This window comes from Cystoisospora suis (genome assembly GCF_002600585.1).
Source record: "Cystoisospora suis strain Wien I chromosome Unknown contig_4382, whole genome shotgun sequence".
NCBI lineage: Eukaryota > Apicomplexa > Conoidasida > Eucoccidiorida > Sarcocystidae > Cystoisospora > Cystoisospora suis.
The window spans coordinates 25,274-43,047 of NW_027157174.1; the positions used below are offsets into that span (position 1 = coordinate 25,274).

Below are 17,774 nucleotides of genomic sequence, written 5' to 3' on the forward strand. Positions count from 1 at the left end.
GCTAGCAGGTTCGAAGTTGCATGTAGCAAAAGGAGAAATGAATGAACTTATCACTAAGTGAAGACGGAAATGAACGGGAGTCAGCCGTGGAAGTCTCTTACCCGTTTATTTGAAGAGCTCTTTCCCATGCTTCCCCCTGTCTTCCCGGAAGGACTTCTTGATCGTTCAGCGGTTAACTCAGGATGGATGTTTGTGTGCAGTTCTCGTCAGTGGCTTGATAATACGCATTTTTTTACCGAGGTATTTAATAGGAAAACGTCCTGACTCCGGATTACTTGAAAGGATGAATGACAGACACGTGGACGAACTAAGGCCCCAGGTAAGACAGGAAGAGTCAACAACTCTGGGGACAGAGTGAATAGCGACGGGGCGTGATTCTTCGGTGCCGCGACATAGGCTCATCTTTTAGGTAGAGGAGATACTACCTTGAAATAGTGAATAGAGGCTAGCAGAAGAAACTCGTCATTTCACAAAGAGACACGAAGATCTACAATCTTCATCGGAGCATGCCGGGACGTTGTGCCTTGGATTCCAAAACGTCAGCGGTAGTCCTTTCTTTATTGTCAGCCTTCTATCTGTCTATCTACCTCTGTTTATCTATCTGTCAGTCAATGCATCACCACTCTACAGTGATGGGAATCCTACGGACGGAAGGAGATCCCTTTTCTGAAAGAGCATGGAGATCTACAACCTCTATCGAAGCGTAGGAGGGGGAAAGAAGTTGGTGACTCCTTACGGAAAAAATGGTTCCTAAATACATCCATTTGGGGGGTCAGGGTTATAACCTCTCGATATCAAGGCGTTCTTTTCACTCCTATCTATATACCTAAGTCATAGCCTGTGTGTGTGTAACCTTATGAAGAAAGTCTCTCTCTTACAGTAGTCCTTTGAAAACGTCCCCCTCCTCCAACCTTCAACTATCCTCTCTCTGACTACAGTACAATCTACACTCCATGAATAGGTAATGACTGCCGCTCGTCTGAAAGTAGGTAGAAGACGAGAGAAGAAAACAGGAAGATGGTGAGTATCCCCCAGTCCAACAATACGAGATGTACTTCTGTTCGGTTCAACCAACCGAAGACGCCTTTCTCCTCGACATATGAAAGACTCCCCCCCTCCTGTGAACAAGAGAAAGATTGAGCGAGTTTCCTTTATCTTGAGAGGTTACATGACGACTTGTACGGTCCAAAGGAGGGACTCTTTTCAGGAGCCTTGTAGCTTGCTGTCTCTGATCTGCGGCATCGGGGACCGGTTCGTTATTAGCAGTTCCGCGTGGTGTGGAATGAGTTTCGAAGTTCACTAGCAAACGGAGTGAGAGGCAGAAGAAACTCTCGTATGTGTTTCTGGAAGTCGTGTTTTCTGATAGGAGAATCAAAGCAACAGACACATGCAAAGCTGTCTTTACGGCTACCGGCTGTTGCAGCTGCTCCAGCTGGTCTGTTGCACTGCTTCTATCGTCTCTCTTCGGAGGCGTTCAAAAGACACAAGGGGCTGGGAGGAAGCCTCTCACTCAAGTCTCAGGCAAAAGCCCATTTGCACATCACCGTGCTTTGATTTCTTCGTTAAACAGACTTCAGTAGATAAGAAAACACGAGCTGGCAAGAGCAAAGGAAAGCGTTGAGATGGTCAGGGTGCTTGGCTGTCCTTTTCTTCTGGCCCAGAGGGTCTCTTCTGCTGTCGATACACCACCACACCCAGGGGGGCCTCAGGGGAGAGACTTCTTGTTTTCCGACCCTCTACATCTCTCTCTGTTCATTTCCTTTCTGATGTTTTTGCCAGACGTCTGTACACCGGAGAGAATCATGATATCAACTTGCTTTTGGTCATAAGGAACGTCCTTCTTTCGAAAACCCTCGCTGGTGGGTGCTGCTTGTCTACGGGACATGCAGGCAGGCGTGCCCGTGCCTCTTCATCTCATTTTGCTTCTTTCTTCGTTGTTCCCTTGTTTCTCATGAGCTTTTTGGCCTGAGGCTAGAGACCTCTGAAGAGACTTCGTTTCTCTCAACTAGCCGCCCTTTCGAACAAAAGATACAAGCCACACACAGATCGGAGAGATGTCCGCCCGGCTCTCCCTTTTCCGATCTCATGATGAGGACCGGGGCGACAGACAGATATTCTAACCAAAGAAGAGAGAAGTTATAACATAGCTTGTCTGTCGGCTCTTCAAGGAGAATCCCTTGCTTCAACCTGTTTCTGAACAGCAATAGGAAAAGAAGTTTCCCCGTCTCTCTTTCTCTAGAACGGTCTGGTTCCTGCATCCTGTTTTTCTTGCCTTTGTCGCTCTTGTTGCGGAGGGGAGGTCTTATTGAGACTCGGGTGAGAAGAAGGAGAAGAATCATCCAAAAAGAAAGACATTCAAGACCTTTCTCGTGGTGTCATCCACCAAAGAAAGGACAATGAAGAACCGCAGTAAGAAAAAGAAGAATCCGCCGCCGCATCCCCACGCTACAACTACTAGTAGTGGTGGCTTTCCTACAATGCCTGAGAACTCATCGACTTCGGGTGTATGTACACCGTCGGATTCTGCTACCATACCTCTCCCCCGCTCTACTATACGAACAACACCTACTACTACTACGACGACGAAGTTAGACGAAAAGGGAGAGCATAGTCTTTCATCGCCTCGTGTCTTTTCTCATCCTATCACGTCCTGCCCCTCTCCTCCTTCCTCTTCCCCAGTATCTTGCAGTGCTGCAGGTGTCTCGAGCAACTCGGAGGGCATTCCAATGAAGTCAAAAGACGCGCATGAAGAGGCTTCTTGTCTTTCACGATGGGTACGAGAGGAAAGTCCTTTTGAAATGCTTGAGCTTACCGACGCGCAAGAGATTATCGATGGTGAAATTCGCCGTCTCATTCATACCTATCTACATTCCTTCAATCTTCAACGCGGTACAGCTAAAATTCATATCTCTCCTTCCTCTTCTTTCTCCTCCACATATTCGTCTACTCTCCCATCATCTTCCTCTTCTTCTTTTCATGAAGACGACCGTGGTGATACCGAAGCATCTTGTTGCTATCAATCTACGAAAGACTTCCTCCTCTCTGAGGTCATAGCTCCACCTTATCGTGGAAGACGCCCTGTTAGATCTGTTGTAGCTCCACATCCTTTGCCTTCCTTCCGTGCCTCTATAGTTGATGGCTATGCAGTTCAACCCCAGGTGTATAGACACCACCATCACCCCCACCGTCCGAAGAAAGGAGGTGTCCCAAGTCTAGAGTCGAAGAAAAGAGATTTGCCTTCCTCAAAGGAGCTTCCCAGCAAGCCAACAGCTCATGAAACTTCACATGAGAAACAAGCGAATGAATCTCTTGAACAGCACAGAGATCTCACCAAAAAGACTTCTCCCTCGAGTCCAACCACGGCAACAGGGAAAGAAGAAGAACACACTAGTTCGAGTTCTCTTCATCATCCCCCTCATAAGAGCAGTCAGAGCTCATCTTCTCCTTCTTCTATGTCTATCGGTCCTGATCCGGAGAAGTCTATAGTCCTTCGTATTGTAGGTGAAGTTCGAGCAGGATCAAGTGATATGAAAGACTTCCGCCATGTTCACCCCCGACAAAGTATTGAAGGTATAGACACTGATAGGAAGCCTAAAGCTTCTGATATGGTAAGAGAGAATCGCCAGGGGGGGCAAATACATGAGAGAGAAGTAGTGAAGAAAGGCGAAGCCTCTGCAGAGGGACTTGGGATGAGGAAGAACGAGAAGAACAAGGAAAAGAAAGCGATAGAGAAAGAAGAAGATCATACAGATAAAGCAAGTTCTATTGCCCCGAATTTTCCTACATGTGTTTATGTTACTACAGGTGCTCGGGTTCCTGATAAGTATACAGCTGTCATTCCTGTAGAAGACTGTAAAGTCGATTTTGATCGCTCTTTATGTGTACCAGATGAAAGGGTTTGGAGCTCTTTACGACAAGGAGAGAACATTCGACCTATAGGCAGTGATGTCCCACGAGGACTTCCCCTCGTCGATTCCGGACAATCGATAGGTCCCGCAGAAGAAGGTCTCTTGGCTAGCTTCGATATTCAATCTCTTGAGGTGTACAGACACCTCAATGTACATGTCTTGGCTATAGGAGATGAACTCATTAGTCGGAGTGTTTCTTCCTCTTCTTTGGACAATCAAAATCGTCAGATAAGACAGACGAAAACAGAAAAAGAAGACTCAAGACGTAAGATAGAACATGCTGTTCTTTGTGAAAAGACAGCAACTTCTTCTTCTCAGAGCGCTTCTGACTCTCCTTCTGATGGCGAATTATCTTCCCGTCATCCTTTCGGGACAACGATGCCTTCCTCATCATCTCCTACTACTAATACAACGGCTTGTCAAGAGAAAACTCGGGATGTTGTGTATGATAGCAATACACCTACAATAGGAGGGCTTATAGCTGAGCGCTGTCGAGGCGTGTCGATAGGATCAAATCATCTTCTTCCTGATGAAGCTGAAGCTGTTGAAAGACTTCTCATCTCCCTTGCTACGGGGGGTGGTAAAGAGATTTCTATGTCTTCAGGTGAATCTTCATCTCATAAGATAGGAGATGCTTCGTCTACACCCTGTCTTCATGATCAGAGTCATGAATCGACACAATCGATACTTCTCAAGTGTCCGTGTCAGTGGTGTGAGGAGATGAATTCCAGTCATATTACGGGTTCTCCAAAGAAATGCCCCTCTCCATCTTCTTCTTGTCGCTCTGCCTCTGCGTCTTCTTCTGAGACAAAAGAGCCGTGTGCTTTTTCAAACCAGATGATGAAGAAGAAAACTTCACTACCCCCTCCCGATGTCCTGATCTCGACAGGAGGTGTATCGATGGGAGCGGAGAGTGACTGTGTTAAGCTTGCCCTTCTCAATCTCGAGAGAAGGAGTAAAGTGCATGCAAGCATGAAAAAAGAAGAGACTACGAGCGAAAGTGAAACCAAAATTGAGAAGAAAGGAAGTCTCACATCATCGTCGTTATGTGATCTAATAGACTCCTCTTTGATGGTGAATGAGGGGTTGTTTGCAACCTGTCCCTCAGGATGCTGTCGCCTCAAGATTGAAGTGGATATACACCTCGGACGTCTTAATGTAAAGCCTGGGAAACCTGCTATGTTTGCAACAGTTAAGGTCTTTAGTGTGAGACAAGACTCTAATGATGTTGAGGGTCATCTTTCTCTTTCAGACGAGAAACAAGATCGCGTTCATCATGAAAAGATGAAGTGTACACAACAATCGCCTCTTTCTTCTTCATCTTCCTCATCGATCTCTTCAACTCTTCTTCGTACATTACTTGTCTTTGCTTTACCAGGGAATCCTTGTAGTTCATGGGTTCTCTTTCATTTACTTATAGAGCCTGCACTGAATTTCTTTTCTTCTTTCTTACCTTCTTCTTCTCTCTTCTCTTATACTCCTCCACATCTTCCTGTGGTCTTAGCAAGCCCTGTCTATCCTGATTCCACCCGTCCCGAATACCAGCGAGCTCTTGTGTATGTAACCCCTCCTTCTTTCAAGTCACAGGATAAGGCGGCTAGATCTCATACCACCTACATGCCAAGTTCAAACAAGACACTCGACCAGCATGGCGATACCTCACAGATTCTTTCTCAGCATCGTTCTCCTTCTCAGAAGGTTTCCACACAGATTTCGACTCTGTCTTGTGTGGATGTTGTATGCTTCGATGGCTTAGTCAAGAAACAAGACGACAAGGGAGATATCACGAAGAGTGTCACTACGATGACGTGTTGTCTCTCTTCTGTTAATGGTACATGGAAGGAGGAAAAGAAGGAAGATGAAAAGCCCTATCTAACTGCATATCCGACAGGTCCATTTCAACAGAGCAGCCGTCTATTAAGCTGTTGTGTAGCTAATAGTCTTTTACTCATTCCACCACGTAAAGCCTCGGGTAAAGATGCCTATGAAGCTGGTGAAGTTGTAGAAGCATATCTTCTACATGTTCCCTATTCCTCTCCTCCAAGACATCTCTTGAATTTCTTACGTCTTCAAAATCAACTACAAGGACAGCATTCTTCAACACATACATCAGGATCATCATCATCGATCAGCTCAAGGACACCTCAGGGACTGAATTTGGTCAAAGTCGCGATAAATACACGTGGGTGTAGGTGTGGAAAGAATGACGACGATATCGACAGATCTCGTGATGGAGTTAGGCAGGTCATTCATAAGGAGGAGAAATCTTCTTGTAAGCTTTCGAACGGGGGAGCGGCTGTTGAGCTTCAAAAGAAGAAAGAAGAAGATTACCGTATTTCTACTCATGTTATGGAGCAACCAACCGTAGGTGGCATGAGAGGGAAAGAAGAGAAAGGAAGGAATGAAGTAGTAAAGAAGGAATTGTTTTCTGTTGTTCATGAGGAGTGTAGTGTGAGAGTAGATGGTGTACATACACCACATCAAGTGGATGACAAGATGAAGCAGAGACCTCGGAATGCTGAAGGCCATCCACATCCTCACCATCCTCATTCTCATCACAGACACAACGAGAAGAGTAGCTTTCCCACAGGGGATGTAAAGTTATCAAGTGCGACTCTCTCAACTCCATCATCCTTGGAATGTAGGGAGAGCTTGCTATGTAGACTTGCTATTATAGTGGTATCTGATCGATGTTCACGGGGTGAGATGAAAGATGAATGTGTTAAGACAGTTTATACAACCCTTCAAAGAGTTCCAAAGGTCTATAATCTTCTTCTTCCCGCCTCTTCATCATCCTTCTCTCCAAGTGGTCCCGCCCCCAAGGCGTCCTCACCCCGGGATGAAGGAAGTCCGAAGGACTGGCTGGTCGTTCCTGACGACGTCTTAAGTATTCGAAAAGCTCTCTTATCCTTTCTATGTCCCTGTCGTAGTGAAGGTAGTATTCTCAAGAACACTTCTTATACCTTCTCCGCACATAGAGACGATCCTCACGAGTCAGGGGAACGTTCGAACCCTAATAATGGACAAACGGGATCGTCACTGTCTGTATGTGAAGATTCATCTTCACTGGAGACTTCGCCTCATCATCTTCAACGGAAATCTTTGATCATTGTCTGCGGAGGTACAGGCCTTGCTGTTCGGGACGTCACACCTCAGGCTCTCCTTCCTTTCCTCTCTGTACGGTGTACAGGGCTTGAGCATCTCATTCTTCAGCATTCTCTCAAGTGCACTCCTCTAGCAGCTCTCGGACGTCCATGTGTTGGCGTTGCTACATGTCCTACTAGTAGAAGTTCTCAAGAAGCAGGCGACCAGAGTGATTCGGCTTATATTGTGAATCAGCGTCGTCATATGTCGGATGATGGCTCAACTGAGGAGTCTTCTCTTGCAAGTGATGGAGATGTGACAAAAAAAGAAGCTCTATTGCAGACAGGTCATGTCTCACCCACTATGGAAAGACATAGTCAAGTAGAAACGACGAAGGATAAGACAGGTCTCCTTTCGGAAAAGAACATAACGGATGATGAAGGAGTAAAAGTTGAGAGAGGAGAAGAGGCAGTAGCAGAAAGCAGATGCCATGATACAAGCACAGCAGGAGGGTGTGGAGCGAGGGCTCTCGTTCTGATTCTTCCTGGGAGTCCAAAAGCTGTGAGAGAATGTCTTGAAGCTCTTGTTGATGTTTTACCTCATGCCCTAGAACTCTTGTAATGAATAGTCTCTTACTTCACGTCTTTCAAGAACGACTAGGAAGGCTTGGGAAGGGGACAAGGAAAAGGAGAGGAGAGAGGCTTGGGAAGGAGACAAGGAAAAGAGAGGAGGTGTTCTTTTATGCGATAGCCAAGAAACCACCCTCGTCTATTCTTGATGTCTACCTTCGCAAGCCGAAAGTATCTATTTATCTCTCCGCTGGATTTGTTACTGCACTAACCCGCGGATCTGTCCTGTCTACACCTTACCTATCGATCTGTGACATGCGTGAGTAATCTATCTTGTCTTCTCTGTTTCTCATTCAAGTGAAAGGAATCTTTATGACTAAACCATCCCCTCATAAGACGAGCTTCCTTTTACTATAAGAAAGAGAAGCCGATGGGTTGATTACCACACAAACAGCGACAGAAGCTCTTAGCCTCTCTGTACCTTACTGACACCGTCAGAGAGAGAAAGACACAGACAACTATCACATCACATCAGCTTCTACTGCTTGCTGCTTATTACAGGTTTGTCAGGGGATGACGGAATTCTTGGTTCGACACGTAAGTCGGTCTGTCATAAAAGGGCTTTTGCTGATGTGCACAGAAAGACAGTCACCTCGTACACAACAGTCACACACACACTCTGTCCGTTACAGAAGGTTTTGTTTCTTCACCGGCACCCGGTACTACGATTGAGTTGCCATTAAAGACGTCACTTCTGCCTCTTTGGTCACGTTATGCTATCCTCGACGCTCCGTGTGCATGCACGCTCGCCTGAGGAAATCTCCCGGAAGAATAGTTAGTTGCCTGAGAGTTGACATCAGTCTTCTTCTGATCTTGAAATGAACTTCAAAGTTCATTCCGCCGTAATGACACCCCCCCCCCTTCTTGCCTCGGAGGCGGCAGGTCGTATGATCATTCTGTTAGAATCTCAACTCTCTTGAGATTAACGCATCATAGAAGGTAGAGGTACTGATGTGTTTGGCATTTCTTAAACAAGAGGAGAGTTTCAAGCAAATATCTTTCTTCTTTTTGACACCAGTGAAAGGCCATGACAATGAGATTCACTCTCTCTCCTGTATAAAGAATCGTCATCTTGAAGGATTGATTGGAACAACTAAGTCGACCAGCTTGGAACATTTGTACAGGTAGCTTCCTCCTGGAAACGTGTATCAAGGCTCTGTCCGCCATTCTCATTACTTTTTCTCTGGCATAGCGTAGTAGCGGTGAGCGAACCTAGTGCTTAAGGAGGGGGGTACGTAGGACGATGAAATAGATTTCTTTGGCGTGCCTGCTTTGTTAGCTCGTGATGCTATCGTCAGTAGATACTATATTCATATTGAATTAGTTACAGAAACTAGAAGGAAATGAAAAGGGCGGGTATAGTTGACAGAGAGGAAAGGCTTGAGAAAGGAGAAGAAACTCAACCATCTGAAACGTCTTCCGCCTTCCCCGAGACTTTACGTCATGTGGAACAGTCATAGGAATCGCCGAGGAGGCTTTAGAAGAAAAGACATGACTCCTCATAGCCCTTATAGGAGTTTAAAACCCTCACATCTTTCCATTCACAAAAGTATCGTCTATCATTCATGCAGGCATAGCTTCTTAGTCCAATAAGAAGACAGAAGCGTGTCGCCTAAGAGGGTTACAAGCCTATCGACATTCTTATGTATCTACATCACCTTGGTTGTCTTCTTTCACCGATAGGAAGACATCCGCACACATGCATCCTACATACGCATATACATATGTGTAGAAATACGTATCTATGGGGGCCTCCAAATCAAGGCTGAAGGTGTCCACCTAGAGTTCTCAGTTCGCCTTGGCGCTGAGTACACCCAAGCCGTGTGGTGTATGTACCTTAAGGAATCCTGGAGGCACTTCCTCTGATGAAGTTGTTCCGGGAGATACAGCCATACAACGTCGCTCAGTATTGCATGCAGAACACGGAGCTTTCCCCGCTAACAGATCTCTTGGCGTTAACCTCACTCACAATCTCGCCTTGTACATGAAGAGAAATCATGCAGTCCTTCAGTTAGAAGGAAGACAATAGAGCTTTGTAACCTCATGAAGAAATTCAATTGAGATGTGTGTGTGCCTCACCGGTTCTTGTCTCTCTGTACTGTCACTGCTACTTCGTCTACCTCACGGCCCATGCATGCGCCTATCTCTCTCTCGGTATGCTTCGCATGCAAAAATCAGAGCAGTAGAATCGGGATCAAACGTGCTTTCCTTTCAACTGCTTCTATCACACCGATGTGTGAGATACGACTGAGGTACTTCTCCCGGTCGTGTTTCTCTTCCTTCTTGGATTGTCCCGCTCCGACTTGCGAGAGATGTGTCTTCTTGATCTTGAGTTCCGGACGGGCTGCTCCTGTGAAACTTCTTCTCCCTCTCGGTGCTCTCTTGCAACTTTCACTTGAGAGGGAGACAGGGAGAATCTTTACGGATCGGAAAACAGAAATAAGAATAGTATTATCATGGCGAAGAAGATGTTTGTTTCTCCTTTCCATTCTTCTTCTTCTCTTCTCTCTTTCCCCGTCCTTACTCCTTTTTCCTCTCTGCTTTGACAGAAGAAGGTCTGTCTGTTACTTCACTTTTCTTCCTGTCTTTCTCTCTTTCTTTCTTTCTTTCTTTCTTCGTCTTATTCCTTCAGATTAGTTTGATTCGATTTGAACCGTACGTATGGGAAAGTGTCTTCTCTCTCCGCTCTTCTCATCAACATGGCTATCTCTTCTTCTGGTCCGTCAGAAGCCTCTCCAGGAGAAGTCCGAGGTGCTTTTGATGAGATCAGGAAAGCTAATAGAGTTGAGCACGTTCTTTTCTGCACTTTTACCTCTCCTTACTTTCCTAGTCTTGTCCTAGTACGCCCGTCATCTCTCGATGTGTATGATCTTGGCCGCCATGACCACCCGGGTCGATTCGGTGCTTGCAAACATCGTGCGAGCGACTTAACAGAAGAAGCGCATGCAGAGGCGAAGGAAGTAGGAGAGACAGGAGAGACAACTTTCTATAGTCGAGATGCCTTTCAAACAGCTGCACCATACAGCAATGGTAGTGACTATACAAATGGGGCACATCAAGGGAGAAATAGTAGAACGAATCCTTCTCAGGAATTCTCTTCTTCTTCTTCTCCTGCTTCCATCCATTCCTCCTCTTCCTCATCATCTCCTTTACGACTACGATGTTCGGTCCCTCTTAAAGAAGTCCCACTAGCAGTCTCTGTCCTTCCTAATGTGATTCCCTTCCCTACTCAGTCTTCTTCTTCCTATCAAGGAAGAAATTCAATGAAATCTGCTCCTGATGGTATAAAGCCTTCCCCTGTCAATTCGTCCCCCTCTCAGTCTTCTTCTTCTGCTGATAGACCATCTATAGAACACACCACGCTTGCATGCGGCGCCCTTGTCAATCAAGACGGAGATTATGTAGCTCCTCCTCCTGTCGGTCTCTCTCATGGTCTACCCAATACACTGGGGGAGGAAGAGCCGCAGTGTACAGATACCTCACCACACCCCATCTTTTATACCCATGGCAGTCATGCACAATGTTCTTCTCCTCCTCATCACGAATCTCCTATAGGACTTCATTCCTCTTCCTCTTCTTCTCCAACTCCTTCATCGTCGTTCGTGGTCGACAGCCATAAGATCAAGAGAAGTTCCGATAACAAAAGAGGAGAAGACCTCTCTCATTCTTCCTCCCTTTGCTCAGCTTTACTTTTGATCTTTCCTAATTATTCCGTTACAACCTGTACCTATGACCCTCTCTTAAACACGATACGTACTACGAGCCTTCATTCTTTCCGCCGTCAGCTTGAACCTCTAGCAGCTCCTTTTACACAGTTCTTTGTCGATCTCTATCTCCCTCCTGTGGGGCAACAGTCAAGAGAAAGAGAAGGAAAGAGAGATGGGAGAGGTCTTACGTTTATGAGTGGAAATTTAACAGGTGGTTATCCTCCTTCTCATTCTTATCACGGGGGGCTCGGCAATAGTCTTTCTTCTGCTGTTGCTTCCTCTTCTTTTCTTTCTCAGTCTTCTTTTCCGTCTTCTTCTTCTTCTTCTCTTCAATATAGACCATCTCACCTTCTTCATCATCCTCTTTATTCTCCCTATCAACTTTCTTCTTGTATGATGCCCTCACCTCCGCAGTATGGAACGATAGGAGAAATGCCCGGGGGAGAAGAAGAGGAGGAAGAAGACGAAGGCGAGGGAAACGAAAAAGATAGAAAAGGAAAGGGTCTCTCTTGTTTTCAAGAAGGAGGGACGAAAAGAGAGGTCGCATCGGCCTCCTCTGTGTATCCTTCTTTATCGTCTTCTCCTTATCGTCATGCTTTAAAAGACCATCATGGAGAAGAAGGGAGTTACCCTACTCTAGGAGGAGAACAAGAAGAAGGTGAAGGGAAGTATGTGCAGTTATCTCATATGCCTTTTGAGTGGGCGAAACTATGGACTCAGGTATGTGTCTTTGATCTAGATGAAGCGCTTAATCCTACAAGTATCTCTTCAACTCCTTCTCACGGCAAAGACCCAATGGACCGTTCTCTTTCACAGCAGCCGGGGAATCATCATTTTCGTCAGCATCATCTTCCTATGGGTCGTCAGGGAGGGGGGGATAGTCGGCTTGTTGTTCTGTCGATTGATCCAATACATCTCGTCATTCTCCAACTGTCTTTCCGTCGGTCTTTTTTACGTCGTCCCCGTGGTCGTCCGTCTTCTTCTTTTCATCCTTATTATGGGTCTTCCTCTTCTTCCTTTTCAAGTCTGTTCAAGAACACGTCTTCTCAAGGTCAAGATGTCTATGGGAATGTCTCTTCTAAAGAAGAGAAGAAGAAGAAGAGCGCCTGTAGGAAGAGCAAAACAGAAAGAGAAGTGTCTATGGAGGATCTTTCTTCTGCTGAAGAAGGCGGGAGGGTAGAAAACGGCTCTTCAAGTCTTCGACAGAAGGAGGATGGACGACGGAGTGAAGACGAAGAAGAAGAAGAAGAAAGTGTGAACGATGATGGATGGATAGAGAGAGGGGAAGGAGGAGACATCTCAATAGGAGAAGAGAATGAAGATCCTTTAAGCGTGAGCCTTGATTGGGATGGAGATGGTCCATCTTCATCTGAGGTAGATCAACATCCTTCTTCTCATATTTCTCTTTCTCCAATACCATCTATTCCTGCAACACCTCTCTCTTCTTCTTTTACTTCTCTTTCCTCATCGCCACAGTCTTCAGCATACCTCACCGTCGTTCAGCCTTCTCCTATGATAACAGTGCCTACAGATTCTTCCTATCCCACTCCTGCTTACTCTACTACTCATGCGAGTCATCATCTATCTTCTTCTTGTTCTCCCTCATGGAATCCTTCGTGTCTACCTTCTGTATCTTCTTGTTCTCCGTTCTTTTCTCACTATCTTAGTCCTTTTCCGTCCAAAGTAAAACAACCGGATGGCTCACGTCATCCACATACATCTCCGTATATACCCCCATCTTCATTCAGCCCTTCATGTCCTGCTTCCCTATTCGTAGCCAGAGATGAACAAGAAGAAGAGGAAGAGCTCTCATCATTCTTATCCGCTGAAGAAGCGAATGCCTTAGCTCAATGGATATGGGGCGATCATCATGTGTTAACAGGAGGTGTACAAGTCGATAACTGTTGGTATATATCTCTGCTTGAAGATCTCCCTGTTACACAAGCTAATGAAACCATCACTTTAACACGTTCTTCCCGTCATACAAAGAATCCCTCTACTTCTCCCCATGGAATGAAAGCTTCTTCAAACCTCTCTTCTTCTTCATCTAAGACGGGAAAGCTCTCACAGCAGCAACAGATGTATCATCCTTCTTTATCTCCTCATACAAACTTCAGTCTTCTGTCAGCCTCTCAACAGCAGCAGTATCATATGGCTTTGAAAGATAAAACAGCTCCACGTCTAACGGATATGAAGAAGATCCCTGGACGTCTATTACCGACTCTAGCTCTTCTTCTACAGACAGGAGTGGTTGAGAGAGGGGGGGGGATGCTAGGAGACGGAAGAGCAGCTGGAGGAGGGCTAAGGCAGGACGATGGAAAAGCTTCTAGGGGAGAAGGGAAGGGGGTCGATGCCTTACTACCTATTGGAGATATGATGATTGTCATTATTGCCCTCATACCAGAACTCAATGACTTTCAAGTCATGAGGAAGGTAAAGATAGATAGATAGATAGATCAAAGATAGATTAAAGATAGATAGATAGATAGATCAAAGATAGATAGATAGATTAAAGATAGATAGATAGATTAAAGACGGATTGTTAGATTGAAGACGGATAGATAGAAAGATCGAATAAAGGTAGGCAGGGAGGTGCATAGCTTAGAGATAGGTAGATCATCAGGGAGAAGATACATCGTCAGTCCATTGTATCTCTATAGCAGTATCCATGGTCCGCCGTGCGTGTACAGACGTAGATATATATATATTTGATGTACATGTAGGTTGGCTCTCGCTATACCGGAAGAGTCAATGTATGCGCAGCAGTAAGACATAGCTATTAGGAGGACTCTTTCTCTTCTGTTTCTTCCTGAATTATCTCTTCTTTGTGATATGTCTGAGAACGTCTTTCAAAGCTGGGTGATTCGATGACTCTGTCCCAACTTGACTGGCATCATTCAGCTAGAAAGACGAGACCTTCAGATAAGAACATATTACCTCCTCCCTCTATTTTCTCCGAGTGTTTAGATAGTTGCATGCAAGCTGCTCTTGGCAATAGGAAACGACGAGGACTCTTCTCTAGAGCCACAACGAAAAGGAAGAAAAGTTAACTGAAGGGTTCAGTAACGGTTGTCTTCAGCTTAGCCAAGATCTCGTTTCTCTCCCTTTGTGTTTCACGTAGAGTTTTTGACAAGAGTCATCCAGGTAGTCCACTTGACGTCCCTTTGTCGGAGAAGAAGATACACAGAGAGAAGAAGAAGCTAGAGAGAGGGGAGTTTGTGTGTCTTTGTTGTCTCTTCTCTTTCTTTCCTTATCTTGCCTTCAGATTTGCGGACTCCTCCCTGACTCCTTTTCTCTTGTGCCTCTTTCTGGATGTCTAAGCGGAAGTTTGCTATGTCTATCTCCTGATACTGTCACGGTGTTTGATATCAACGAAGGAACAGGAGATACATCAACAGCTAGATCGATAGCTATAGCGACGTCTTCATGCGTGGGCGGTGACGATCCTTCGAAGCCGTCTAAAGGGATCTTATTCCCGGGCGATGAACTACTGTCTATGAAGAGCCATTCTAAGACATCGCCGACAATGACTTCTCCACATGAGCCGTCTCATCCCTTGAATGAAAGTATGAGTGAGGAGAAGAAGAAGAAGAAATCCATCTTTGAAGAAAGGACGAATCTCAACAAGATGTTAAGGAGAGGATATGTACGTGGGGGAGGCATGACACATATCGTGAATAGTGCAGGCATGTTAAGAAATGACTTGAATTCTCTCCCGACGGTTCTCTTCAATCAAAGTGAGCTGCAAGTCGATCTAAGAGACTGCCTGGCTGAAGTGCTTGGAGATCGTTGCTGTCTCTTCATCTTAAGGGATACAGGAAGATTCCTCATGGCGCATTTTGTAAGTCCTCACCAAAGGAGAAAGGAAGAGAAACATGGGGGATGGAGTATCAAACAAGCCTCTTCTACTCCCGAATAAAGACGACGTGATTTCGCCATACAACGCCACTTTCTGTATGATGCAGAGTCCACTTCTGATCTTCATATTCTTAGTCTGTATGGGGAGTCAATCTGCTGTTATCTTCTGTGCCTATATGTGTATATGTATATGAGAATAGAGTCATAGCTATAGATACACACAGGGAAAGAATCTCTTTCTGTTCCTATCAGCTTATGATGATATGGGAGGACAACAGATAGACACCCGGGGGAGCATCATTAGTGATCATCCATACGTATCCTTGGAGTATGTACGTACAGACATGTACATAGAGACAGAGATAGATATCTATATTTATACCTCTTATCTATACATATATGTATAAGGACCATATAGGGGTCGTTACTATTGTTCTCTTCCCGTCTCGCCGTCTTACTTAATTGCCGTAGGAATTTCGAAACACACTTCTTTCTTTCCCTCTCCATACATCAAGGAAGCGATTCTCTTCTTCTACTTCTCTCCGTCCGTTTTTCACCTATCAGTTCTCCAGCCCCTCTCAAGTCTCTTACCAATCCCTCTGGTCGCTATTTTCTCCTGCTTCAAGAGAGGACGACGGCTTCCCTCGTTCAAATTCTGCATGTGCTGTCTAAATCAGAACACAGGAGACTATCCCCCTCTTATCACTACCGTGGTTACTGCATGCGTATCGAGAGAAAAGACAATCGAAATAGAGCTGATTGGTGCATGACGTCAGAATCTATCGGGCACTCTTAGTGAGAAACTCTGTCTATCTATGGATGCCTAGTCTTGTGTTGTTCCTGGGGCATATCTATATGTTCATATCGATATCTACATATATCTATATATATGTAGCTATATGTTTGCATTTGTCTATCCGTATGAAGCAGGTGTCGTTTTGCATGTAGCTATCTAATTACAGCAGGGCTATATAACGATACATATAGATTCCTATGCATGCACACGCAGATAACTGTCTCTCTTTGTCGATGTGCCTATGTCTCCATGTATATAGATGAATGCCCCTGCGTATGAAGAAGACAGCGTTGATTTGGTCTCTTCTTTCTTCTCAGGTGTCATCTTCATCATCCTCTTCTTCAGGGAGTCATCGAGGTGTTACAGATATTCTCTGGAGCTTTCCTTCATTATCAACGTCGACTCCTTCTTCTCCCTCTCTCTCTTCTCCTCTCTGTGATCTTCCAAGTGTCTTCTCGTCAAATCCTCATGCAGGCCTATTCTTTCCGTCACGTACTTTGTCATCTTTACCTCTCTCTTCACGCTTCTCATCTTCTCTCTTCCATTCTTCTTCATCTTCATCTGTCTCTTCTGTCCCCTATATGATCGGCCTAGGAGGATCTACTATCGCCGGTACGGATGTCGCAGTCTTTCTATTGCATCCAGCTCGTCTTGACGCTTCTCGGGTACTCAATCGTCGTTCTCCTCTCTCTTTGTTTATGCATGCGTCTTTCAGTAAAGATGAAGAAGAAGAAGATGAAGAGGAAGAAGAAGAGAGAGGAAATATCTTATCCTGGAAGATCTTGTCACATCTCTCTGACGAACACCAGACAGGGGGAGAGAAGAAGGAAAGACAGCCGGGACAAGCGAAGACGTTTTCTTCTTATACTCCAGAAGAGCTACAGATCTTGAAGAGCTTCTCTGTTCTCAAAGGACTTGATACAATGAATGATGGAGATAGGACAGGCGAGAATAAGACGCCGAATCTGAACGGAGAGACGAGGGGGGGGATAGTTGCGAAGGTAGAAGAAGATCAGCCTATCTATACTATGGATAGAAAGGCCTTAATCGAGATTACACCTTCAGGAGATGTAAGAAAATGCATGCAGAGTGCACCCATTCTTAAAGTGGGGGAGGAACAAGAAAGGAGAGAAAGTCATGAGAAGGGAGGTCTTTTCCTCTATGGACAACACCCTCCCGCTCCTTCTCCTCCTACCTATAGTAGCGATCATGTGTATCAACACCAGGCAAGGAGTATTATGAGTGGGCAAGAGCGGAAAGAAGAGGGAGAAGATCTTGGAGAAAGAGAGAAAGAAGATTTCGACAACGATGCTATACCTCATGATCCTATCCAATTCCTTCAGTGGTTACGCCTTCATCGTGACCAAAAAGATGAACGTCTCTCACTTCTTAATCATAAAACAGAAGATGAAGCTGATACTATGATGATGACGAGCTATACCAATGCTGCCTCCTCAACGGCCGCAGACACGGCAACGATCGTAGAAGAGGTCGACCAAGCTTTAGCTGAATTCAATAGTTCTCAAGAAGATCAAGAAGAAGGAGATAGAGACAGGACACATGTGCTAGGGCCAAATCATCATTCTCATCTTCTTCATTATGAAAGAGGAACATTGCCGTCTTCTTCCTCCTTGTCTTCTTCTTCGTNNATTCTTCTCTTGTCTCTTCTTTTCATATCTCTCTTCTTGATACTCTTAGTCCTACTTGTCATACAACAGCCACTGTAAAGGACTTTGTAGAATATCCTCCTTCTGTCCTCCATCTTCAGTCTCTTTTCCTTCCTTCTTCCTCT

General features: G+C 45.2%; 2 protein-coding genes across 2 annotated transcripts; both read left to right on the top strand.

Annotated features, from left to right (window-relative positions):
* The first annotated feature begins 1,624 nt into the window (after positions 1-1,624).
* CSUI_008025 (n-terminal region (domain i and ii) domain-containing protein) lies at positions 1,625-7,964 on the top strand. Its single transcript, XM_068068164.1, has one exon. The coding sequence runs from the start codon at positions 2,397-2,399 to the stop codon at positions 7,611-7,613; it is 5,217 nt and encodes a 1,738-aa protein (XP_067919861.1). The 5' UTR covers positions 1,625-2,396; the 3' UTR covers positions 7,614-7,964.
* A 2,000-nt stretch (positions 7,965-9,964) lies between these two features.
* CSUI_008026 (cpsf a subunit region protein) lies at positions 9,965-17,625 on the top strand (the record flags this gene model as incomplete). Its single annotated transcript, XM_068068165.1, has 3 exons — positions 9,965-13,761; positions 14,594-15,169; positions 16,300-17,625. Coding segments are annotated over exons 1-3 (5,343 nt in total), but the record flags the coding sequence as incomplete, so codon positions are not given.
* Positions 17,626-17,774: the final 149 nt, after the last annotated feature.